Raw genomic sequence first — 27,428 nt, forward strand, 5'->3', positions numbered from 1 at the left:
TGAATAAATGAATGAATGAATAAACGAATTAATTAATACATTAATGAATGAAGAAATACATGAATGAATAAACAAATTCATTAATAAATGAATGAATGACTTAGATAAATATTCACCTAATTATTTTCCCAGAAGCCATCCCAGTATATCCACATAAACCGAAGGCAATACGACACAGCCCTTAAACTATATAGTACAGTACAGTCCATCTAAATAATGTTATCCCACTAACACTAGGGTGGCCTAACCATAGCTCATTTTGAAACATTCCAGAATGATCCATGTAATTGGCATGAAGCAACAATGTAACCGACTTCAGCAGCAGCCATAGAAGGCTCCATTACAGTTTGAAATGGAATCCATCGGATTCGGATGACGGATTAGCGTCCCAGCTAATCTCAGTCCCTATGGAATCTTTCTCCTCCCCGGCCCCGTCTGCACCATTGCAATAAAACAGAATATTCATGGTTTGTGTTGCAGCTCTCTCTCTCTCTATCTACCCAAGTCCCCCAGCTGATGGTGACGTAGATGCGCGCGTGTGTTTGTGTGTCTGTGTGACTTTTGGCGAAGGGGGAGGGGGAGGGGGGGACGATAAAAGAGGCATGCAGGGGCGCAAGGCATTGCTCATTTAAGATGTTCTATTTGAATACAGAATATCATCTTTCTAAAGGAATTTCATCTGGATTTAAAATGTAAAACAAATAGACAATCTAAAACAAATTGACAATCTGGAGCTTCTGTCGGTCCGCGTACCAAAATGATGTCAATGTATCATCAAATGGAATATTTGTGTTTGATTTATTTGAGATCGTAACGTTGGATATAGCCTTGCTCGGTTATTTCGCAAGACTGGTGTGCCATATATATATATATATATATATATACATATATATATATATATATATATATATATTAAAGTTGACCAACGGACTGGACAGCAAAAGGAGCCGCATCTATACCGAGACCATCAGAATACATTTTCTGCGCTAACGCAGAGGAGATGGGCAGGAGAGGCGGCGAGCACTGCTTTCGGTTTGCGGGAGAAGAGAAGAGCCGTTTGGGTTTGCATGGATTTGGATTCTAAGGTCCCCTTCCATCGGTTCAGACCTCAGAATACCGTCTTCTTCGCCGCTGACAGCTTGGCGGTTGGTCTATCTATCTGCCTGGCGGAACGGGCTAACGGCAAAAGGACGGGAGGAAAAGAAGAGCGAGCCATCACTTCTCCGGTTTGATCGATCGGTCGGAAGCAGAACGGGCTTGGGGACCAGTTTGAGTGTGCGTGAGGAAACCGATATCGCCTCTGGGGCATTCTTTCAACGGCAGGAGGCTAGGAGGCTACAGCACGTTTGACTGAGGAGGAGGAGGTGCTGATACAAACAATATAAACCTTTACAGCTGACCAAATAGATACCTCGGAGTCAAACAAAAAGGGGTCGATAGGAAAAGAGGCATTACGCAGTGTCGACCAAAACACTTCAGGATACAAGTACAGGTGGGCTGTAATGAAATGCATTCGCCAGGGTCTCGTTAGTAGCTATAACTCAATGATATGCATGCAATAGCCTGCATGGACGTTGAAACTATAGGGCCGCACAATAACACTGTGCAACTCTCAAGGAGGGGACCTTGGACACGAAAGGGGATGTGTAACATTGAGTATAGGACAACTAGCTATGCAATGTGGAAGGCGTACGAGTCCTTTAAGATGGCATTTTACGTTCGTTTTTTTACCTATTTTTACCTATAGATTATATGCTACAGTGTTTCTGAGAAGCGATGCAGACAGACTGCTAGATCCGGATAGCCGAGGCGGTAATAATTTAAATGTATGTATGTGCCTATGATCATAATGAATATCCCCAAGCCTATAACAAGGGCCAATGATGTGTCGTAAAGCCATGCAGTGGCAGTATAAGGTTCCACCAGACTAGCTCTTCGTATGGAGGAGGGGTTCTTCACAGCGTCACAGCAAACATCGCCTAGGCAATGCCTTATGAGTCAGGCAGTCCATGTGCATCAGTAGAGTTGAGGATGAGGACTGTGTGTTTGATGCGGTGTGCCGTGCCACGCTAGAGGGGGAAGCTGATTAGAGCGAGTGTGTCACCTCTCCGGGGTGCTGCTCCGTTTGCGCCTACAGATACAACGCAATCAATCTCTCTGTAGGGTCCACACCCCATGACAGTCAAATCACAGCTGCGTTATGTAGAGAAATACAGGGCTACACATTGGATATAGCCTCTGGCCCTATTGGTGATTGACAAGCATGGGCTGGCCAATCACATAGCTGTGTCAGCCCTATTGGTGATTGACAAGCATGGTCTGGCCAACCACATAGCTGTGTCAGCCCTATTGGTGATTGACAAGCATGGGCTGGCCAATTACATAGCTGTGTCAGCCCTATTGGTGACTGACAAGCATGGGCTGGCCAATCACATAGCTGTGTCAGCCATATTGGTGATTGACAAGCATGGTCTGGCCAACCACATAGCTGTGTCAGCCCTATTGGTGATTGACAAGCATGGTCTGGCCAACCACATAGCTGTGTCAGCCCTATTGGTGATTGACAAGCATGGACTGGCCAACCACATAGCTGTGTCAGCCCTATTGGTGACTGACAAGCATGGACTGGCCAACCACATAGCTGTGTCAGCCCTATTGGTGACTGACAAGCATGGACTGGCCAACCACATAGCTGTGTCAGCCCTATTGGTGACTGACAAGCATGGTCTGGCCAACCACATAGCTGTGTCAGCCCTATTGGTGACTGACAAGCATGGACTGGCCAACCACATAGCTGTGTCAGCCCTATTGGTGACTGACAAGCATGGTCTGGCCAACCACATAGCTGTGTCAGCCCTATTGGTGACTGACAAGCATGGACTGGCCAACCACATAGCTTTGTCAGCCCTATTGGTGACTGACAAGCATGGACTGGCCAACCACATAGCTGTGTCAGCCCTATTGGTGACTGACAAGCATGGTCTGGCCAACCACATAGCTGTGTCAGCCCTATTGGTGACTGACAAGCATGGACTGGCCAACCACATAGCTGTGTCAGCCCTATTGGTGACTGACAAGCATGGTCTGGCCAACCACATAGCTGTGTCAGCCCTATTGGTGACTGACAAGCATGGACTGGCCAACCACATAGCTATGTCAGCCCTATTGGTGACTGACAAGCATGGGCTGGCCAACCACATAGCTGTGTCAGCCCTATTGGTGACTGACAAGCATGGTCTGGCCAACCACATAGCTGTGTCAGCCCTATTGGTGACTGACAAGCATGGACTGGCCAACCACATAGCTGTGTCAGCCCTATTGGTGACTGACAAGCATGGTCTGGCCAACCACATAGCTGTGTCAGCCCTATTGGTGACTGACAAGCATGGACTGGCCAACCACATAGCTGTGTCAGCCCTATTGGTGACTGACAAGCATGGTCTGGCCAACCACATAGCTGTGTCAGCCCTATTGGTGCCTGACAAGCATGGACTGGCCAACCACATAGCTGTGTCAGCCCTATTGGTGACTGACAAGCATGGACTGGCCAACCACATAGCTGTGTCAGCCCTATTGGTGACTGACAAGCATGGTCTGGCCAACCACATAGCTGTGTCAGCCCTATTGGTGACTGACAAGCATGGACTGGCCAACCACATAGCTGTGTCAGCCCTATTGGTGACTGACAAGCATGGACTGGCCAACCACATAGCTGTGTCAGCCCTATTGGTGACTGACAAGCATGGTCTGGCCAACCACATAGCTGTGTCAGCCCTATTGGTGACTGACAAGCATGGACTGGCCAACCACATAGCTGTGTCAGCCCTATTGGTGACTGACAAGCATGGTCTGGCCAACCACATAGCTGTGTCAGCCCTATTGGTGACTGACAAGCATGGACTGGCCAACCACATAGCTATGTCAGCCCTATTGGTGACTGACAAGCATGGGCTGGCCAACCACATAGCTGTGTCAGCCCTATTGGTGACTGACAAGCATGGTCTGGCCAACCACATAGCTGTGTCAGCCCTATTGGTGACTGACAAGCATGGACTGGCCAACCACATAGCTGTGTCAGCCCTATTGGTGACTGACAAGCATGGTCTGGCCAACCACATAGCTGTGTCAGCCCTATTGGTGACTGACAAGCATGGACTGGCCAACCACATAGCTGTGTCAGCCCTATTGGTGACTGACAAGCATGGTCTGGCCAACCACATAGCTGTGTCAGCCCTATTGGTGCCTGACAAGCATGGACTGGCCAACCACATAGCTGTGTCAGCCCTATTGGTGACTGACAAGCATGGACTGGCCAACCACATAGCTGTGTCAGCCCTATTGGTGACTGACAAGCATGGTCTGGCCAACCACATAGCTGTGTCAGCCCTATTGGTGACTGACAAGCATGGACTGGCCAACCACATAGCTGTGTCAGCCCTATTGGTGACTGACAAGCATGGACTGGCCAACCACATAGCTGTGTCAGCCCTATTGGTGACTGACAAGCATGGACTGGCCAACCACATAGCTGTGTCAGCCCTATTGGTGACTGACAAGCATGGACTGGTCAATCACATAGCTGTGTCAGCCCTATTGGTGACTGACAAGCATGGACTGGCCAATCACATAGCTGTGTCAGCCCTATTGGTGACTGACAAGCATGGACTGGCCAACCACATAGCTGTGTCAGCCCTATTGGTGACTGACAAGCATGGACTGGCCAACCACATAGCTGTGTCAGCCCTATTGGTGACTGACAAGCATGGACTGGCCAACCACATAGCTGTGTCAGCCCTATTGGTGACTGACAAGCATGGACTGGCCAACCACATAGCTGTGTCAGCCCTATTGGTGACTGACAAGCATGGACTGGCCAATCACATAGCTGTGTCAGCCCTATTGGTGACTGACAAGCATGGTCTGGCCAACCACATAGCTGTGTCAGCCCTATTGGTGACTGACAAGCATGGACTGGCCAACCACATAGCTGTGTCAGCCCTATTGGTGACTGACAAGCATGGACTGGCCAACCACATAGCTGTGTCAGCCCTATTGGTGACTGACAAGCATGGACTGGCCAACCACATAGCTGTGTCAGCCCTATTGGTGACTGACAAGCATGGACTGGCCAACCACATAGCTGTGTCAGCCCTATTGGTGACTGACAAGCATGGACTGGCCAACCACATAGCTGTGTCAGCCCTATTGGTGATTGGTTAAACTACCGTTATTACATCACTTTATAGTTTGGACCACTTTGATGCCACTGTATTATGGATGGAAGCCTGGTGTCGATTCTGATGATGAGGGTAGTAGGCTTTAGCGACAGTGTTGCCATATATATATATATATATATGTATATATATATATATATATATATATATATATATATACGATTTAAATAGAACAGATTATAATTCAATGTGTAAACGTGGCCTGGTTTATTTTCCTAATGGTAGGTAGGTAGGGAAGTATGGCCCGGCCTGTAAGACTAGGCTAGGGATTCCCCCCTTAGGTAAATAACAGTGAATCAGAACGGTCTGTGTCTGTGAGATGAGAAGAAAAAAAGTCCTTCTGAATGATTGATTCGGCAACAGCTGAGGCTGTCCATGTCGCCTGCTGAGTCCGTGTTTACGGGCCTCTCAAATTGCCATCTTAAACTAGCCTCTGCAAACCGGCTGTCCAAAATAGGGAAAGGGGAAAAAGATCCGTAGGCGCCCGTCTCGGTTTCTCTCAGTGCGCCGAGCGAAGCACAGGCTACATCATGTCATGTGTCTCAGAGCGCGTTCACTGCTGACTCGGCCGCTTCATCAGCTGTGTGAGGGATCAAGGGGGGAGAGAGGGAGGTCTATCTATGTAGGGAGAGAGGGAGAGAGGGAGGCCTGTCTATGTAGGTAGAGTGGGAGGCCTGTCTATGTAGGGATAGAGGGAGAGAGGGAGGCCTGTCTATGCAGGGATAGAGGGAGAGAGAGAGGCCTGTCTATGTAGGGAGAGAGGGAGGCCTGTCTATGTAGGGATAGAGGGAAAGAGGGAGGTCTATCTATGTAGGAATGGAGGGAGAGAGGGAGGCCTGTCTATGTAGGGAGAGAGGGAGGCCTGTCTATGTAGGGAGAGAGGGAGGCCTGTCTATGTAGGGAGAGAGGGAGGTCTGTCTATGTAGGGAGAGAGGGAGGCCTGTCTATGTAGGGAGAGAGGGAGGCCTGTCTATGTAGGGATAGATGGAGAGAGGGAGGCCTGTCTATGTGGTGATAGAGGGAGAGAGGGAGGGGAGGCCTGTCTATGTAGGGATGGAGGGAGAGAGGGAGATCTATCTTTGTAGGGATGGAGGGAGAGAAGGAGGTCTATCTATGTAGGGAGAGAGGGAGGGGAGGCCAGTCTATGTAGGGATGGAGGGAGAGAGGGAGGGCTGTCTATGTAGGGATGGAGGGAGAGAGGAAGGCCTGTCTATGTAGGGATAGAGGGAGAGAGGGAGGTCTATCTTTGTAGGGATAGAGAGAGAGAGGGAGGGGGGGCCTGTCTATGTAGGGATGGAGGGAGAGAGGGAGGGGAGGCCTGTCTATGTAGGGAGAGAGGGAGGGGAGGCCTGTCTATGTAGGGAGAGAAGGTGGTCTATCTATGTAGGGATAGAAGGAGAGAGGGAGGTCTATCTATGTAGGGATGGAGGGAGAGAGGGAGGCCTGTCTATGTAGGGATGGAGGGAGGGGAGGCCTGTCTATGTAGGGATGGAGGGAGAGAGGGAGGGCTGTCTATGTAGGGATGGAGGGAGGGGAGGTCTATCTATGTAGGAATGGAGGGAGAGAGGGAGGCCTGTCTATGTAGGGAGAGAGGAAGGCCTGTCTATGTAGGGATGGAGGGAGAGAGGGAGGCCTGTCTATGTAGGGATGGAGGGAGGGGATGTCTATCTATGTAGGGATGGAGGGAGAGAGGGAGAGAGAGAGGGAGGCCTGTCTATGTAGGGATGGAGGGAGAGAGGGAGGTCTATCTATGTAGGGAGGGAGAGAGGGAGGGCTGTCTATGTAGGGATGGAGGGAGAGAGGGAGGCCTGTCTATGTAGGGATGGAGGGAGAGAGGGAGGGCTGTCTATGTAGGGATGGAGGGAGGGGAGGTCTATCTATGTAGGAATGGAGGGAGAGAGGGAGGCCTGTCTATGTAGGGAGAGAGGAAGGCCTGTCTATGTAGGGATAGAGGGAGAGAGGGAGGTCTATCTATGTAGGGATAGAGGGAGAGAGGGAGGTCTATCTATGTAGGGAGGGAGATAGGGAGAGAGGGAGGCCTGTCTATGTAGGGATGGAGGGAGAGAGGGAGGCCTGTCTATGTAGGGATAGAGGGAGAGAGAGAGGCCTGTCTATGTAGGGAGAGAGGGAGGCCTGTCTATGTAGGGATAGAGGGAGAGAGGGAGGTCTATCTATGTAGGGATGTAGGGAGAGAGGGAGGCCTGTCTATCTAGGGAGAGAGGGAGACCTGTCGATGTAGGGATGGAGGGAGAGAAGGAGGTCTATCTATGTAGGGAGATAGGGAGGGGAGGCCAGTCTATGTAGGGATGGAGGGAGAGAGGAAGGCCTGTCTATGTAGGGATAGAGGGAGAGAGGGATGTCTATCTATGTAGGGAGGGAGATAGGGAGAGAGGGAGGCCTGTCTATGTAGGGATGGAGGGAGAGAGGGAGGTCTATCTATGTAGGGAGGGAGATAGGGAGAGAGGAAGGCCTGTCTATGTAGGGATGGAGGGAGAGAGGGAGGCCTGTCTATGTAGGGATAGAGGGAGAGAGGGAGGCCTGTCTATGTAGGGATAGAGGGAGGTCTATCTATGTAGGGATAGAGGGAGGTCTATCTATGTAGGGATAGAGGGAGAGAGGGAGGCCTCTCTATGTAGGGAGAGAGGGAGGCCTGTCTATATAGGGATAGAGAGAGGGAGGTCTATCTATGTATGGATAGAAGGAGAGAGGGAGGCCTGTCTATGTAGGGATAGATGGAGAGAGGGAGGCCTGTCTATGTAGTGATAGAGGGAGAGAGGGAGGGGAGGCCTGTCTATGTAGGGATGGAGGGAGAGAGAGAGGGAGATCTATCTTTGTAGCGATGGAGGGAGAGAAGGAGGTCTATCTATGTAGGGAGAGAGGGAGGGGAGGCCAGTCTATGTAGGGATGGAGGGAGAGAGGGAGGTCTATCTATGTAGGGAGGGAGATAGGGAGAGAGGAAGGCCTGTCTATGTAGGGATGGAGGGAGAGAGGGAGGCCTGTCTATGTAGGGATAAAGGGAGAGAGGGAGGCCTGTCTATGTAGGGATGGAGGGAAAGAGGGAGGCCTGTCTATGTAGGGATGGAGGGAGAGAGGGAGGCCTGTCTATGTAGGGATGGAGGGAGAGAGGGAGGGCTGTCTATGTAGGGATAGAGGGAGGGCTGTCTATGTAGGGATGGAGGGAGAGAGGGAGGTCTATCTATGTAGGGATGGAGGGAGAGAGGGAGAGAGGGAAAGCGGGAGGGCTGTCTATGTAGGGATGGAGGGAGAGAGGGAGGGCTGTCTATGTAGGGATGGAGGGAGAGAGGGAGAGAGGGAAAGCGGGAGGGCTGTCTATGTAGGGATGGAGGGAGAGAGGGAGGGCTGTCTATGTTGGGATGGAGGGAGAGAGGGAGGGCTGTCTATGTAGGGATGGAGGGAGAGAGGGAGGTCTATCTATGTAGGGATGCAGAGGCCGTCTTTAGAGCTCCACATAACTGAGGAACTAAAGAAAAAGTCAATGATATGATATTACAAGACAGGTAGAGGTTTCAGACAACTGTATTGAGGCCATAGCAACAAGACAGGTAGAGGTTTCAGACAACTGTATTGAGGCCATAGCAACAAGACAGGTAGAGGTTTCAGACAACTGTATTGAGGCCATAGCAACAAGACAGGTAGAGGTTTCACACAACTTATTGAGGCCATAGCAACAAGACAGGTAGAGGTTTCAGACAACTTATTGAGGCCATAGCAACAAGACAGGTAGAGGTTTCAGACAACTTATTGAGGCCTTAGTAACAAGACAGGTAGAGGTTTCAGACAACTTATTGAGGCCATAGCAACAAGACAGGTAGAGGTTTCAGACAACTTATTGAGGCCTTAGTAACAAGACAGGTAGAGGTTTCAGACAACTGTATTGAGGCCATAGCAACAAGACAGGTAGAGGTTTCAGACAACTTATTGAGGCCATAGCAACAAGACCGGTAGAGGTTTCAGACAACTTATTGAGGCCTTAGTAACAAGACAGGTAGAGGTTTCAGACAACTGTATTGAGGCCATAGCAACAAGACAGGTAGAGGTTTCAGACAACTTATTGAGGCCATAGCAACAAGACAGGTAGAGGTTTCAGACAACTTATTGAGGCCATAGCAACAAGACAGGTAGAGGTTTCAGACAACTGTATTGAGGCCATAGCAACAAGACAGGTAGAGGTTTCAGACAACTGTATTGAGGCCATAGCAACAAGACAGGTTATTGAGGCCATAGCAACAAGACAGGTTATTGAGGCCATAGCAACAAGACAGGTTATTGAGGCCATAGCAACAAGACAGGTTATTGAGGCCATAGCAACAAGACAGGTTATTGAGGCCATAGCAACAAGACAGGTTATTGCACATTCATATTTTAACACTTTCTATTTTGGTCTAAGTTATAACTACCTAATAACATTTAATTTGTTTTGTAAAATATGTTCCTTGGTACTGTCTGTGGTGCTGAATGTTGTAGTTTACGGTACTGTCCATGGTGCTGAATGTTTTAGTTTACGGTACTGTCCATGGTGCTGAATGTTTTAGTTTACGGTACTGTTCGTGGTGCTGAATGTTGTAGTTTACGGTAATGTCTGTGGTGCGGAATGTTTTAGTTTACGGTACTGTCCGTGGTGCTGAATGTTGTAGTTTACGGTAATGTCTGTGGTGCTGAATGTTGTTATTTACGGTACTGTCCGTGGTGCTGAATGTTGTAGTTTACGGTAATGTCTGTGGTGCTGAATGTTGTTATTTACGGTACTGTCTGTGGTGCTGGATGTTGTTATTTACGGTACTGTCTGTGGTGCTGAATGTTGTTATTTACGGTACTGTCCGTGGTGCTGAATGTTGTTATTTACGGTACTGTCCGTGGTGCTGAATGTTGTTATTTACGGTACTGTCCGTGGTGCTGAATGTTGTTATTTACGGTACTGTCCGTGGTGCTGAATGTTGTTATTTACGGTACTGTCCGTGGTGCTGAATGTTGTTATTTACGGTACTGTCCGTGGTGCTGAATGTTGTTATTTACGGTACTGTCCGTGGTGCTGAACGTTGTAGTTTACTGTATGTGGTGTTAAATGTTTTAGGTCACGGTATGGACCGTGGTGCTGATTGTTTCCTGTGTCGGTATAAGGACACATCAAGGGATTCCAACAGACTACTAAAAAGGTTTATTACACTGGAAAAATAGCACTTTTATGGGATATTGTATCTTGTTTATTTAGCTTTGTTTGGTCTCTGGGGATGACGTTACTGGCTGGATATTGTCCACACACACGCACACACACACACACACACACACATACGCACATACACACACACGCACACACACACACATACGCACGCACACACACACACGCACACACATACGCACGTACACACACACACACATGTACGCACGTACACACACACACACGTACGCACGTACACACACACACACACACGTACGCACGTACACACACACACACACGCACGCACGTACACACACACACACGCACGCACGCACGTACACACACGCACACACACACACACACACACACACACACACACACACACACACACACACACACACACACACACAATCTGTAAAGGAATTTTGTCGCATGAGTTGTGGTGAATCTGTCACCTCCTCTAGCCCATGTATTGATGTGTGACTGATGATATAACGTGTTTCCCCGATGTCCTCATTATTTCCCTCGTAATTACAGGAATCTTCCAACCAGGATTTCTGGAAAACTGGGGAATGTGAGGAAAACGACTGGAATTCTGTCTTGTTGTCCCAATTACTCTATCATCCCCTTTTCTTCTTAGAATATCATATTCATATCTACAGCAATCAAACGTCATTGTTCAAAATATAATATACCGATATAACCCACTCCTTCCTTCACACTGCTTTGAAATAAAACAACCTGCACTTTAAAATGAACTTTTAAAGGTTAAAAGACGTACCTAGAACGAGACTTTAATTCCTCATTGTATTTTAAAGAAGGTGAAGGGAAATGGGTATGCTGCTGTAATAAAACTTGTAATCCTCAATAGGATTCAGGACAGAAACGGAATGATTCAGGGCAGAAACGGAATGATTCAGGGCAGAAACGGAATGATTCAGGGCAGAAACGGAATGATTCAGGGCAGAAACAGAATGATTCAGGGCAGAAACAGAATGATTCAGGACAAAAACAGAATGATTCAGGGCAGAAACAAAATTATTCAGGACAGAAACAGAATGATTCAGGACAAAAACAGAATGATTCAGGACAGAAACAGAATGATTCAGGGCAGAAACAGAATGATTCAGGGCAGAAACAGAATGATTCAGGGCAGAAACAGAATGATTCAGGATAGAAACAGAATGATTCAGGATAGAAACAGAATGATTCAGGACAGAAACAGAATGATTCAGGATAGAAACAGAATGATTCAGGACAGAAACAGAATGATTCAGGATAGAAACAGAATGATTCAGGACAGAAACAGAATGATTCAGGATAGAAACAGAATGATTCAGGATAGAAACAGAATGATTCAGGACAGAAACAGAATGATTCAGGATAGAAACAGAATGATTCAGGATAGAAACATAATGATTCAGGACAAAAACAATGATTCAGGACAGAAACAGAATGATTCAGGACAGAAACAGAATGATTCAGGACAGAAACAGAATGATTCAGGACAGAAACAGAATGATTCAGGGCAGAAACAGAATGATTCAGGACAGAAACAGAATGATTCAGGACAGAATGATTCAGGACAGAAACAGAATGATTCAGGACAGAAACAGAATGATTCAGGGCAGAAACAGAATGATTCAGGACAGAAACAGAATGATTCAGGATAGAAACAGAATGATTCAGGACAGAAACAGAATGATTCAGGACAGAAACAGAATGATTCAAGGCAGAAACAGAATGATTCAGGATAGAAACAGAATGATTCAGGACAAAAACAGAATGATTCAGGGTAGAAACAGAATGATTCAGGACAGAAACAGAATGATTCAGGACAGAAACAGAATGATTCAGGATAGAAACAGAATGATTCAGGACAGAAACAGAATGATTCAGGGCAGAAACAGAATAATTCCGAACCTCTCTGAGAGATTGTTTTAATTGAGCCAAAACTGCCTTTGTGTCTCGGGGACCTCTAGGCGAGGTGACTGGCTGTGATTGGCCCCCACCTGCTCCCCCCCCCCCCCCCCCCCCCCCACACACACACAGAGGGTCCAAAACTGAGATGGAGAATGCAGGCTTTTATGAACGACTCCCAACCATTACCCTTAATAATGCTTTAATAAACGACTCCCAACATCACCCTTAATAAGGCTTTAATAAACGACTCCCAACATCACCCTTAATAAACGACTCCCAACATTACCCTTAATAAGGCTTTAATAAACGACTCCCAACATTACCCTTAATAAGGCTTTAATAAACAACTCCAACCATTACCCTTAATAAGGCTTTAATAAGCAACTCCCAACCATTACCCTTAATTATGCGTTAATCAACGACTCCCAACATCACCCTTAATAAGGCTTTAATAAACGACTCCAAACATCACCCTTATTAATAAACGACTCCCAGCCATTACTCTCTGAGGTCATTAAAGATCCCATGGCACTTATCGTAAGAGTAGGGGTGTTAACCCCGGTGTCCTGGTCCTGATAAATAAAATAAAAATAATTACCCTTAATAATGCTTTAATAAACGACTCCCAACCGTTAACCTTAATAAGGCTTTAACAAAGGCCTCGCGTCACCACACATTATCTCTATTCAATTTCAAGTTTCCAGTTTTATTAGTCATATGTACAGGATACACACATGGTATACACCGCCCAACAAATGTTTATTTATTTATTTTATTTTACCTTTATTTAACCGGGCAAGTCAGTTAAGAACAAATTCTTATTTTCAATGACGGCCTAAGGAACAGTGGGTTAACTGCCTTGTTCAGGGGCAGAACGACAGATACAAACTTGCAGGTTCTTTCTCGACAATGAAACGATAAGAAATAATAAAAGATAAGAATAGGAACATAAAGTAAAATATAATACATTTTGAAGCATAAGTAATAATATGTAATAATAATATAATACAGTTTATAGTACAATATTATATACCCTGCTCAAAAAAATAAACACTTAAACAACACAATGTAACTCCAAGTCAATCACACTTCTGTGAAATCAAACTGTCCACTTAGGAAGCAACACTGATTGACAATACATTTCACATGCTGTTGTGCAAATGGAATAGACAACAGGTGGAAATTATAGGCAATTAGCAAGACACCCCCAATAAAGGACTGGTTCTGCAGGTGGTGACCACAGACCACTTCTCAGTTCCTATGCTTTCCTGGCTGATGTTTTGGTCACTTTTGAATGCTGGCGGTGCTTTCACTCTAGTGGTAGCATGAGACGGTGTCCCAGAGCATGGAGGCGCTACCAGGAGACAGGCCAGTACATCAGGAGACGTGGAGGAGGCCTTAGGAGGGCAACAACCCAGCAGCAGGACCGCTACCTCTGCCTTTGTGCAAGGAGGAGCACTGCCAGAGCCCTGCAAAATGACCGCCAGCAGGCCACAAATGTGCATGTGTCTGCTCAAACGGTCAGAAACAGACTCCATGAGGGTGGTATGAGGGCCCGACGTCCACAGGTGGGGGTTGTGCTTACAGCCCAACACCGTGCAGGACGTTTGGCATTTGCCAGAGAACACCAAGATTGGCAAATTCGTCACTGGCACCCTGTGCTCTTCACAGATGAAAGCAGGCACAGCCCTCTGTGTGCTCGCCAGAGGTAGCCTGACTGCCATTAGGTACCGAGATGAGATCCTCAGACCCCTTGTGAGACCATATGCTGGTGCGGTTGGCCCTGAGTTCCTCCTAATGCAAGACAATGCTAGACCTCATGTGGCTGGAGTGTGTCAGCAGTTCCTACAAGAGGAAGGCCTTGATGCTATGGACTGGCCAGCCCGTTCCCCAGACCTGAATCCAATTGAGCACATCTGGGACATCATGTCTCGCTCCATCCACCAACGCCACGTTGCACCACAGACTGTCCAGGAGTTGGTGGATGCTTTAGTCCAAGTCTGGGAGGAGATCCCTCAGGAGACCATCCGCCACCTCATCAGGAGCATGCCCAGGCGTTGTAGGGAGGTCATACAGGCACGTGGAGGCCACACACACTACTGAGCCTCATTTTGACTTGTTTTAAGGACATTACATCAAAGTTGGATCAGCCTGTAGTGTGGTTTTCCACTTTAATTTTGAGTGTGACTCCAAATCCAGACCTCCATGGGTTGATAAATTTGATTTCCATTGATCATTTTTGTGTGATTTTGTTGTCAGCACATTCAACTATGTAAAGAAAAAAGTATTTAATAAGAATATTTCATTCATTCAGATCTAGGATGGGTTATTTTAGTGTTCCCTTTATTGTTTTGAGCAATGTATTTAATATATAGTATATATATATATACAGTTTATAGTACAATATTATATATATAATATATAGAAAGTATTCACAAGTTTTTTGACGTTTTCCACATTTTGTTACGGCCTGAATTTAAAAAGAAGGGCAACTATTGATAGATGGGTAAACATTTTTTGAAAAAGCAGATGTTGAATGGCCCTGCTGACATTATTAATTACACTATGGATGGTGTATCAATACACCCAGTCAGTACGAAGATTCAGTTGCCGGAGAGGAAGGAAACCGCTCTGGGATTTCAACATGAGGCCAATGGTGACTTTAAAACAGTTTAATGGCTGTGATAGAAGAATTGAATGGCTGTGATAGAAGAAACCTGGGGATGGATCAACAACGTTGTAGTTACTCCACAATACTAACCTAAATGACAGAGTGAAAAGACGAAACTTATACAGAATACTAAAGTAATACTGCAAAACAAATGTGACAAAGCAATTCACTTTTGTGTTAAATCCAATACAACACATTACTGAGTACCACTCTCCACATTTTCAAGCACAGTGGTGGCTGCACCTTGTTATGGGTATGCTTGTCATCGTTAAGGACTAGGGAGTTTGGAGAATGGTAAGCTAAGCACCGGAAAAAAATCTTAGAGGGAAACCTGATTCAGTCTGCTTTCCAACAGACATTGAGAGATTAATTCAAATTTCAGCAGGACAATAACCTAAAACACAACGCCAAATCGACATAAGTTGTTTACCAAGAAGCCAGTGAATGTTCCTGAATGGCCGAGTTACAGTTTTGACTTAAATCTACTTGAAAATGTATGGCAATGTCTGAACTTGAAGAATTTTGAAAATAATAATGGGCAAATGTTGCACAATCCAGGTGTTGAAAGCCCTTAGAGATTTACCCAGAAAGAGCTGTAATCACTGCTAAAGGGGATTATAACATGTATTGACATGTAACATGTAGTAACTAATCAAGATATATTAGTGTTTTATTTTTCAGAATATTTTTATACAAATGTCAGACATTTTCTTCAACCGACGTTACAGATTAGTTTGAGTAAATTGTTAACAATTTTTTTTTGTGCATTTTAATCCCACTTTGTAACATAATAACATGTGGGAAAAGTCAAGGGGTGTGAATACTTTCTGAAGGCACTGCTTGTGTGTTTGTGATAAGGTGAAGGTTGCACAGTGCACTGAAACTTCGGTCGTTTTTCGATACTAGATCATGAAAAACGGTTCGGTACCAAAATGTTTGTTATGTTCGGTACTTCTGTTAAAATGTGTTTCAAGGATCAAGCCTGTCTATCAGCCCAGCCAACCACTTCTTATAGCCCAGCCTGCCTGCTCCACTAAATCACTGCTAGTCTGCACTGGGAGTCTGGGCTGCATCATGTTAGCTTCACTAAGTCACTGCTAGCCTTGGAGTCTGGGCTGCATCATGTCAGCTTTACTAACTCACTGCTAGTCTGCACTGGGAGTCTGGGCTGCATCATGTTAGCTCCACTAACTCACTGCTAGCCTGGGAGTCTGGGCTGCATCATGTTAGCTCCACTAACTCACTGCTAGCCTGGGAGTCTGGGCTGCATCATGTTAGCTCCACTAACTCACTGCTAGCCTGGGAGTCTGGGCTGCATCATGTTAGCTCCACTAACTCACTGCTAGCCTGGGTGTCTGGGCTGCATCATGTTAGCTCTCCACTCAAGCTGCACAGAAGTTAACACACTTGAATAATGCGACACGGCATGCAGACATTTTGAAACGGTTAATTACTGCTCGCTAAGCAATGTCCATACAGGCCAGAACACTTTACAATGGAAGAAGATACCAGTAGCTTCCAGCTTTGAAGGCTAACTTTCCTTGCTAGCTGACAGCTAAAGCTAACATCAGTTTACTAGCCTAGTACTTTGTATTTGATAATATGCAAACCATAACGCAAAATATGCTGACTTCAAACCTGATTGCCACCAAAAACTTTATTCATTCCCATATTTGGTCTCGTGAATGAGGTCATTACTGGTTAAAGAGACAGCGCACATTTCTTTTTTATAAAAGAAGCTTCTTGTACCATAAAATAAGTGTAACGGTTTTCTGTATGAGAAGGAGAGTCGGACCAAAATGCGGCGTGTCTATTGCAATCCATGTTTAATGAAGTAACACACTAAACACAAACACTACCAAAACAATAAACTTAACGAAAACCGAAAACAGCCTATACTTGTGTAACCTAACACAGAACAATGACATCAGGACACTAAGGACAAACACCCACGACAAACTCAAAGAATATGGCTGCCTAAATATGGTTCCCAATCAGAGACAACGATAAACACCTGCCTCTGATTGAGAACCACTTCAGACAGCCATAGACTTAGCTAGAACACCCCACTAGCTACAATCCCCATACATACACACCACATACAAAAACCCATGCCACACCCTGGCCTGACCAAATAAATAAAGATAAACACAAAATACTTTGACCAGGGTGTGACAATAAGTCTCAAATGGAAGGAAACATCTGTAGCTCCGTGAAATCAGCCTCGTATTACATATGTATTCACCTGTACTGTGAATAGACCCAGGCTATCTTATTTTACCCAGTTCATCAAAAGAGATTTACCATTCAAATAAATTATTACCATTATGTTATGTATTTAGTTTGGTAAAAAAAACAAAGTAAAATTGATTGTATGATTGATTCAGTAATGCATACACATGTCTGTCTCTAAAAAATGTTGATGTAGAAAATTCTAATGTAATGACATTGAACAAACAAATTCTAATGTAATGATATTGAGAAAAGAAAAGCCCAGCGATTGAAAAGAGCAGTAGCTAAATTTATCTGTCTGAATCAAGTGCCATTCTCTGACTTTGGCACAAAAAAAAACAATGTTTTGCAGTGGTATTGTTTTGGTACAGTTTTTTCTCGGCCGACGGTAAGGGAGAGAACAGCTCGTGTCTGGGGTGTGTGGGACCCTGGAAGATGTTGTGGACCTTCCTCAGGCACCGTTTCAAGTAGATTTCCAGGATGATGTTGCAGACCTTCCTCAGGCACCGTTTCAAGTAGATTTCCTGGATGATGTTGCGGACCTTCCTCAGGCACCGTTTCAAGTAGATTTCCTGGATGATGTTGCGGACCTTCCTCAGGCACCGTTTCAAGTAGATTTCCTGGATGATGTTGCAGACCTTCCTCAGGCACCGTTTCAAGTAGATTTCCTGGATGATGTTGCAGACCTTCCTCAGGCACCGTTTCAAGTAGATTTCCTGGATGGGTGTGAACATAGTCCCAGTGATGTACTGAGCTGTCTGCACCTCCCACTTGAGGGCCTTGCTGTCGCGTATGGAGCAATTCCCTTACTAGGCCATGATGCAATTGGTCAGGATGCACTCGATGGTGCAGCGGTAGTATTTGGTGATGATCTGGGGTGACATGTAAAATTTATTCAGCGGCCTTAGGAAGTAGAGATGCTGTTGCGCCCTCTTGACAAGAGTGGCGGTGTTGTTGGTCCATGTCAAGTCCTTGGTGATGTGGACACAGAGGAACTTAAAACTGCTGACTCTCTCTACTGCAGTTCCATTGATGTTGATCGGGGCATGTTCCCTCCTCTGCTTCCTGACTCTATGTAAACTGGAAACAATATATCCTGAGGTTGCATTTATTGTAGTTGGGTATTTTAACAATGCAAATCTAAGAACAAGGCTACCTAAATTCTATCAGCATATTGATTGCAGCAATCGCGCGGGCAATACACTCGATCATTGCTACTCTAACTTTCGCGATGCATACAAGGCCCTCCCTCGCCCTCCCTTCTGCAGATCCGACCACGACTCCATCTTGCTCCTACCATCTTATAGGCAGAAACTCAAACAGGATGTATCCGTGACTAGAACCATTCAACGCTGGTCTGACCAATCGGAATCCACGCTTAAAGATTGTTTTGACCACGTGTACTGGGAAATGTTCTGGGTAGCCTCAGAGAATAACATTGATCTATACGTTGACTCGGTGAGTGAGTTTATAAGGTATTGCATTGGAGATGTTGTACCCACTGTGACTATTGAAACCTACCCTAAACAGAAACCGTGGATGGATGGCGGCATTCGCTCAAAACTGAAAGCGTGAACCACCACATTGAACTATGGAAAGAGGACTGGGAATACGGCTGAATTTAAACAGTGTAGTTATTCCAGAGGGCGGTGTCCAGACCCAGGGCTTTGAGCTTGGTGACGAGCTTGGTGGGAACAACGGCACCTGATCGGCCGGAGCAGCTAGAGCCTTCCTGGATGCTATTGTCTGCCTTCGTGTGATCATAGAAAGTGTTAAGCACGTCTGGGAGGGAGGCTTCAGTGGGCAACCACAACCGAAAAGCCTGCAGTCCTAGCCACATGGGTCGGTCCGTGAGTCTGAGTTTATTCAATTCAAGATGGAGTGTGTCTTTTTGTGTCCCTATAGAGCTCGTACCTGCTTGCCTTGTACATGTCGCGCACATCGAGTCATCAGGGTTCGTTCTGCTAACTTCATTGGTTAAAATCTACCATGAGAATAAAGACTGCTTCCGGGTGAGAGGATTCTTGCTGGAAAATGTTCTTGTACAGTTCACTGAGTGCCACTTGATGTTTGTTCGTGGCGGTATGTACACAGCTGTGATAACAACACACGTGAATTCCCTGAGTATATAGTGGGGTCGGTATTTTAACATCAGAAACTCCAGGTCGGGTGAACAGGAGCTTGAGATGTTTTCAACCTTGGTACACTAGGTATTGTTGATGAGGAAACATACGCTCCCCCCACCCTCCTCCTACTCTTACCAGATCCTGCCATTCGATCCATACAGAAAATGGAAAAGCTGTGTTGTTAAATAGCAGAGTCGAACGAATTGTCCGTAAGCCATGATGTCCCTCAGTGATTGAAGCCTTGCTCTCACATTAACGTGTGGCATGTATGGCTAACTGTTCTCCATGTGCAGCATAGAGCTGTAGAGATTAGTATAGAGCAGTGAAGAGCAGTGTAGAGCAGTGGAGAGCAGTGGAGAGCAGTAGAGAGCAGTGGAGAGCAGTAGAGATTAGTATAGAGCAGTGGAGAGCAGTAGAGAGCAGTGGAGAGCAGTGGAGAGCAGTAGAGAGCAGTATAGAGCAGTAGAGAGCAGTGAAGAGCAGTGGAGAGCAGTAGAGATTAGTATAGAGCAGTGGAGAGCAGTAGAGATTAGTATAGAGCAGTAGAGAGCAGTGAAGAGCAGTGGAGAGCAGTAGAGATTAGTATAGAGCAGTAGAGAGCAGTGAAGAGCAGTGGAGAGCAGTAGAGATTAGTATAGAGCAGTAGAGAGCAGTAGAGAGCAGTGAAGAGCAGTGGAGAGCAGTAGAGAGCAGTGGAGAGCAGTGGAGAGCAGTAGAGATTAGTATAGAGCAGTAGAGAGCAGTGGAGAGCAGTGGAGAGCAGTAGAGAGCAGTAGAGATTAGTATAGAGCAGTAGAGAGCAGTGGAGAGCAGTGGAGAGCAGTATAGAGCAGTAGAGAGCAGTGGAGAGCAGTGGAGAGCAGTAGAGAGCAGTGGAGAGCAGTAGAGATTAGTATAGAGCAGTAGAGAGCAGTGGAGAGCAGTGGAGAGCAGTAGAGAGCAGTAGAGAGCAGTGGAGAGCAGTGGAGAGCAGTGGAGAGCAGTAGAGAGCAGTGGAGAGCAGTGGAGAGCAGTAGAGATTAGTAGAGAGCAGTAGAGAGCAGTAGAGAGCAGTGAAGAGCAGTAGAGAGCAGTAGAGAGCAGTGGAGAGCAGTGGAGAGCAGTGGAGAGCAGTAGAGAGCAGTGGAGAGCAGTAGAGAGCAGTGGAGAGCAGTGGAGAGCAGTAGAGAGCAGTGGAGAGCAGTGGAGAGCAGTGGAGAGCAGTAGAGAGCAGTAGAGAGCAGTGGAGAGCAGTGGAGAGCAGTAGAGAGCAGTAGAGAGCAGTAGAGAGCAGTGAAGAGCAGTAGAGAGCAGTAGAGAGCAGTAGAGAGCAGTGGAGAGCAGTAGAGAGCAGTGAAGAGCAGTAGAGAGCAGTAGAGAGCAGTGGAGAGCAGTGGAGAGCAGTGGAGAGCAGTGGAGAGCAGTAGAGAGCAGTGGAGAGCAGTGGAGAGCAGTAGAGAGCAGTGGAGATCAGTGGACAGCAGTAGAGAGCAGTGGAGAGCAGTGGAGAGCAGTGGAGAGCAGTAGAGAGCAGTAGAGAGCAGTGGAGAGCAGTGGAGAGCAGTAGAGAGCAGTAGAGAGCAGTAGAGAGCAGTGAAGAGCAGTAGAGAGCAGTAGAGAGCAGTAGAGAGCAGTAGAGAGCAGTGGAGAGCAGTGGAGAGCAGTGGAGAGCAGTGGAGAGCAGTAGAGAGCAGTAGAGAGCAGTGGAGAGCAGTGGAGAGCAGTAGAGAGCAGTGGAGAGCAGTGGAGAGCAGTGGAGAGCAGTAGAGAGCAGTAGAGAGCAGTAGAGAGCAGTGGAGAGCAGTAGAGAGCAGTAGAGAGCAGTGGAGAGCAGTGGAGAGCAGTAGAGAGCAGTGGAGAGCAGTGGAGAGCAGTAGAGAGCAGTAGAGAGCAGTAGAGAGCAGTGGAGAGCAGTGGAGAGCAGTGGAGAGCAGTCAGGACCTGGGCAGAAAATAATGTTATCAACAATGTTCATAGTCATTTACAGAGCTGAGCATTTCTGAGCATTTGAAACTAGATGTGTCCCAAATGTCTCTGGTCAAAGTAGTGCCCTATATAGGGAATAGGGAGCTATGTGAGACCTATACAAACTTGTGTTCCAGTCCACCAAGCTTAGAAGGCACTGAGGTCTGGTGATCACGTCTGTTATACAGTGGTATGGAAGAAAGGTCATTGCTATTCGTCATAGTGGAAGGCTAATTGGAGCTTTAAACACGCACACACTCACAGACACACACACTTCATTAAATAACTCAATTTCCGGCAAATGGCTTGGCCTGCTGATACCACATGGCTTGGCCTGCTGATACCACATGGCTTGGCCTGCTGATGCCACATGGCTTGGCCTGCTGATATCAAATAGCTTGGCCTGCTGATACCACATGGCTTGGCCTGCTGATACCACATGGCTTGGCCTGCTGATACCACATGGCTTGGCCTGCTGATGCCACATGGCTTGGCCTGCTGATATCAAATAGCTTGGCCTGCTGATACCACATGGCTTGGCCTGCTGATACCACATGGCTTGGCCTGCTGATGCCACATGGCTTGGCCTGCTGATATCAAATAGCTTGGCCTGCTGATACCACATGGCTTGGCCTGCTGATACCACATGGCTTGGCCTGCTGATACCACATGGCTTGGCCTGCTGATACCACATGGCTTGGCCTGCTGATACCATATGGCTTGGCCTGCTGACACCACATGGCTTGGCCTGCTGATACCACATGGCTTGGCCTGCTGATACCACATGGCTTGGCCTGCTGATACCACATGGCTTGGCCTGCTGACACCACATGGCTTGGCCTGCTGACACCACATGGCTTGGCCTGCTGACACCACATGGCTTGGCCTGCTGATACCACATGGCTTGGCCTGCTGATACCAAATGGCTTGGCCTGCTGATACCACATGGCTTGGCCTGCTGATACCAAATGGCTTGGCCTGCTGATACCACATGGCTTGGCCTGCTGATACCAAATGACTTGGCCTGCTGATACCACATGGCTTGGCCTACTGATACCACATGGCTTGGCCTGCTGATACCACATGGCTTGGCCTGCTGATACCACATGGCTTGGCCTGCTGATACCACATGGCTTGGCCTGCTGATACCACATGGCTTGGCCTGCTGACACCACATGGCTTGGCCTGCTGATACCACATGGCTTGGCCTGCTGATACCACATGGCTTGGCCTGCTGATACCTCATGGCTTGGCCTGCTTCAACCCATTCACTTTGAAAAAAGCTCTGGGACCTCTAAGTGCACAATATACAGTATTATTATCTTCAACTGCCATTCATGTCTCTCTTTCTCTCTCTCTGCCTCTCCATCTCTCTCTCTATCTGTCTCTCTGTCTCTCATTCTCCCACTCTATCTCTAACTCTCTCTCTGTTTCTGTCTCACTCCTCTCTCTCTCACACACTCTCTCTTTCTCTCTCTCTAGCCACAGCCCAGTGCTGGATCCCAGAGGGCCATTCAGTGTGGTAAGGACCCCCAGGACCCCCGAGGGTGGATGGATCGCTTCAGGCCGAGGCTGACGAGGCCGGGGCCGGAGATCAGGACGGGGTCGTCCTCCTCCTCCTACCAAGCCTGCCTCTGGTTGGGCCTGCTCTCCGTGGCCGCAGCCTTCAAGTGCGCAGAGGGCACCCGCACCACCCCCAGCCCCGCCACCACAGACTCCCACAATGCCACCTGCTCCGAGGGCACGTCCAGGTGCAAGCCAGGAATCGTCCTGCCCATCTGGTACCCTGAGGACCCCTCCATGGGGGATAAGATGGCCCGAGTCATCGTCTACTTCGTAGCTATGATCTACATGTTCCTGGGAGTGTCCATCATAGCAGACCGCTTCATGGCGGCCATCGAGGTCATCACCTCCCAGGAGAAGGAGATTATTATTAAGAGAGCCAATGGAGAGACCACCACCGCTACCATCAGAATCTGGAACGAGACGGTCTCCAACCTGACCCTCATGGCCCTGGGTTCTAGTACCCCTGAGATTCTGCTGTCTGTCATCGAAGTCTGTGGACACGACTTCGTAGCTGGCGAGCTGGGGCCGTCTACGATCGTCGGCAGCGCTGCCTTCAACATGTTCGTGATCATCGGCCTGTGTGTGTCTGTGATCCCAGAGGGAGAGACGAGGAAAGTGAAACATCTCAGAGTGTTCTTTGTGACGGCGGCGTGGAGTATCTTCGCCTACATCTGGCTCTACATGATCCTGGCGGTGTTCAGTCCCAACGTGGTCCAGATATGGGAGGGGCTGCTAACCCTGGCCTTCTTCCCCATCTGTGTCATCCTGGCCTGGGTAGCCGACCGACGACTCCTCTTCTACAAGTTCATGCACAAGAAGTACCGCGCTGACAACCACCGCGGCGTCATCATCGAGACCGAGCACGAGCGTTCCAAGAGCATCGAGATGATGGACGGCGGCGGCAAGATGGTCAACTCACACTTCGCCCATGACGGAGGCGCCGCCAATAACCTCATCAGCCTGATCGAGGGGAAAGAAGTGGACGAGTCTCGGCGGGATATGATCCGGATCCTGAAGGACCTGAAGCAGAAACACCCAGAGAAGGAGATGGACCAGCTGGTAGAGATGGCTAACTACTACGCCTTGTCTCACCAGCAGAAGAGCCGAGCCTTCTACCGCATCCAGGCCACGCGCATGATGACGGGCGCCGGGAACATCCTGAAGAAGCACGTGGCGGAGCAGACCAAGAGGAGCGCCAGCGTACAGGAAGTATGTGTGGTGGGGGAGGAAGTCGAGGAATACGTGTCACGGATCGCCTTCGAACCCGCCGTGTACCAGTGCCTGGAGAACTGCGGCGCCGCCCTGCTGGCCATCTTCAGGAAGGGCGGCGACATGGCCAATACCATTTACGTGGATTACAAGACGGAGGACGGCTCAGCCAACGCCGGCGCAGACTACGAGTTCACCGAGGGAACCGTGGTGTTCAAACCCGGCGAGATTGTCAAGGAGATCAGCATCGGAATCATCGACGACGACATCTTTGAGGAGGACGAGCACTTCTTTGTGCGTCTCAGCAACGTGCGTGTCCTGGAGTCAGACGAGGATGAGACACTACTGTCCCCCAACTCTCTCCCGTACCCTAAGGCCCTGCTGGGGTTCCCGTCCGTCGCCACAGTTACCATCCTGGACGACGACCACGCCGGGATATTCACCTTCGAGAGCGACACGTGTCAGGTGAGCGAGAGCGTGGGCGTGATGGAGGTGAAGGTGCTGAGGACTTCGGGGGCGAGGGGGACAGTCATCGTTCCCTATCGTACCATGGAGGGGATCGCCAAGGGAGGAGGGGAGGACTTTGAGGACACCTACGGAGAACTGGAGTTCAGGAACGACGAGACCTGGTAAGAGAAACACTTTTATTTCATTTTAATATGATTGATTGATAAATGGATTGATTGATTGGTTGACTGATTAATTAATTAATTAATTGATTGGTTGGTTGATTGATTAATTAGTGGATTGATTGATTGGTGACTGATTGTTGTCTAGCAGGAGGTAACATTACATCTGGATTGTTTGGTGGAATTGTGATTGGTCATTTTAGTGGGTTCAAGGATCTACTTTATTATAAATTCATCTGGGAGGGCTGGTTGGTGGGATGAGATCTGGGTCGACCATTTAAAATTGTGGTGATCAATGTATTTTTCCCTGTTTATTTAAAATGGGGGTTTTCCCTATTTATTTGACAATGGGTGTTTGGTATTGTTCCCACTACCGGGATCAACTTATGTTGGCTTGTACACAAGAGTTATTTCTATAATAGAACAGTAGAATTAGAGTTGTTTATGCAGATATCCTGTGTGACTCAGTCGGTACAGCATGATGCTTGCAACACAAAAGGTCCGGAGTTTGGTTCCCGCTGGGGCCACCCATACGTACATTTTAATCATCTGCTAAATGGCATGTTTTTTGCTCTCTCTCTCTTTCACCTTTCACCTTTTACCTGCTGCTGCTACAGAGGATGTTGATGTAGGAGACTCAATGACACCTTTTATTAAGTCATATACAACGTCTCCATTCATATCTCTCTCTCCCTCTCTCTCTCTCTCTCTCTCTCTCTCTCTCTCTCTCTCCTCTCCTCTCTCTCTCTGTCTCTCTCTCTCTCCTCTCCCTCTCTCTCCTCTCCTATCTCTCTCTCTCTCTCTCTGTCTCTCCTCTCTCTCTCTCTCTCTCTCTCTCTCTCTCTCTCACTCTCTCTGTCTCTCCCTCTCTCTCTCTCTCCTCTCCCTCTCTCTCCTCTCTCTCTCTCTCCCTCTCTCCCTCTCTCCCTCTCTCTGTCTCTCTCTCTCTGTCTCTCTCTCTCCCTCTCTCTCTCTCTCTCCCTCTCTCTCTCCCTCTGTCTCTCTCTCTGTCTCTCTCCCTCTGTCTCTCTCTCCCTCTCTCTCTCTCCCTCTTTCTCTCTCTCTCTCTCTGTCTCTCTCTCTCTCCCTCTTTCTCTCTCTCTCTCTCTCCCTCTCTCTCTCCCTCTCTCTCTCCCTCTTTCTCCCTCTCTCTCTGTCTCTCTCTCGCTCTCTCACTCTCTCTCCCTCTCGCTCCCTCTTTCTCCCTCTCTCTCTCTCTCTCTCTCTCTCTCTCTCTCTCTCTCTCCCTCTCTCTCGCTCTCTCACATCCCGTGTGCTGCGTGCAATAGAGAGCCCTGATGCTGAGGCAAGTCCTAGCTGTCTGTTTTCTGGAGAATATAGCACTGACTGTGCAGAAGCACTACCGTAATGTACTGTAATCTGCACTGAGGTCTACATCTCATGATGGACACAGCATTAACTGTAGTGTACTGTGTAGGTTACGTAATTCCAGGAATCTTCCAACCAGGAAACTGGAGAATTTGACAAATGTCGTCTGCTGCAGTAGAATGGACTCCTAACTGACCAATCTGTCGATTGAGATCATAGAACCTTTGCAGTGATTCCCTGATAGTGGTGTTTCTCCACCAATCAGAAACCAGCCAGGAGGTGTTTCTCCACCAATCAGAAACCAGCCAGGGGGTGTTTCTCCACCAATCAGAAACCAGCCAGAGGGTGTTTCTTCACCAGTCAGAGAAGCCAGCCAGAGGGTGTTTCTTCACCAGTCAGAGAAGCCAGCCAGAGGGTGTTTCTCCACCAGTCAGAGAAGCCAGCCAGAGGGTGTTTCTCCACCAGTCAGAGAAGCCAGCCAGAGGGTGTTTCTCCACCAGTCAGAGAAGCCAGCCAGAGGGTGTTTCTCCACCAGTCAGAGAAGCCAGCCAGAGGGTGTTTCTCCACCAGTCAGAGAAGCCAGCCAGGGGGTGTTTCTCCACCAATCAGAAACCAGCCAGAGGGTGTTTCTCCACCAGCCAGAAGCCAGCCAGGGGGTGTTTCTCCACCAGTCAGAGAAGCCAGCCAGAGGGTATTTCTCCACCAGTCAGAGAAGCCATCCAGGGGGTGTTTCTCCACCAATCAGAAACCAGCCAGGTGGTGTTTCTCCACCAGTCAGAAGCCAGCCAGGGGGTGTTTCTCCACCAGTCAGAAACCAGCCAGGGGGTGTTTCTCCACCAATCAGAAAACCAGCCAGGGGGTGTTTCTCCACCAATCAGAAACCAGCCAGAGGGTGTTTCTCCACCAGTCAGAGAAGCCAGCCAGAGGGTGTTTCTCCACCAGTCAGAGAAGTCAGCCAGGGGGTGTTTCTCCACCAATCAGAAACCAGCCAGGTGGTGTTTCTCCACCAGTCAGAAACCAGCCAGGGGGTGTTTCTCCACCAATCAGAAACCAGCCAGGGGGTGTTTCTCCACCAGCCAGAAGCCAGCCAGAGGGTGTTTCTCCACCAGTCAGAAGCCAGCCAGAGGGTGTTTCTCCACCAATCAGAAACCAGCCAGGGAGTGTTTCTCCACCAATCAGAAGCCAGCCAGAGGGTGTGTCCAGGCTTGGCAGAGTTTGTCCAGAGTGTAGACTCCAGTGTGTGTGTGTGTGTGTGTGTGTGTGTGTGTGTGTGTGTGTAGTGTACTGCTAGGCTCCAGGGCTCGCCAACCTTTTCTAGAACGAAAAAAACTAAACATGTAGCGAGCTACTCATTCTTCCTCTCTTCTCCTCGACTCTACAACTCTTCAC

At 47.9% G+C, this 27,428-nt stretch overlaps 1 protein-coding gene across 7 annotated transcripts in view; it reads left to right on the top strand.

Annotated features, from left to right (window-relative positions):
- The first annotated feature begins 590 nt into the window (after positions 1-590).
- LOC110506000 (sodium/calcium exchanger 3) overlaps positions 591-27,428 on the top strand; it is a 145,619-nt gene continuing 118,781 nt past the window's right edge. For 4 of the 7 annotated variants that reach the window (XM_036962328.2, XM_036962330.2, XM_036962331.2 and 1 more), the window contains exons 1-2: positions 591-1,492; positions 22,789-24,710. In XM_036962328.2, the coding sequence (XP_036818223.2) occupies positions 22,858-24,710 (1,853 nt within the window). In that variant the 5' untranslated portion in view covers positions 591-1,492; positions 22,789-22,857. The remainder of the gene's footprint in view (positions 1,493-22,788; positions 24,711-27,428) is intronic. The other 3 variants (XM_036962329.2, XM_090221379.1, XM_090221380.1) reach the window with 1 other exon arrangement.

Source organism: Oncorhynchus mykiss, chromosome 25, assembly GCF_057628025.1.
Source record: "Oncorhynchus mykiss isolate SJ-2025 chromosome 25, ASM5762802v1, whole genome shotgun sequence".
NCBI classification, from domain to species: Eukaryota; Metazoa; Chordata; class Actinopteri; order Salmoniformes; family Salmonidae; genus Oncorhynchus; species Oncorhynchus mykiss.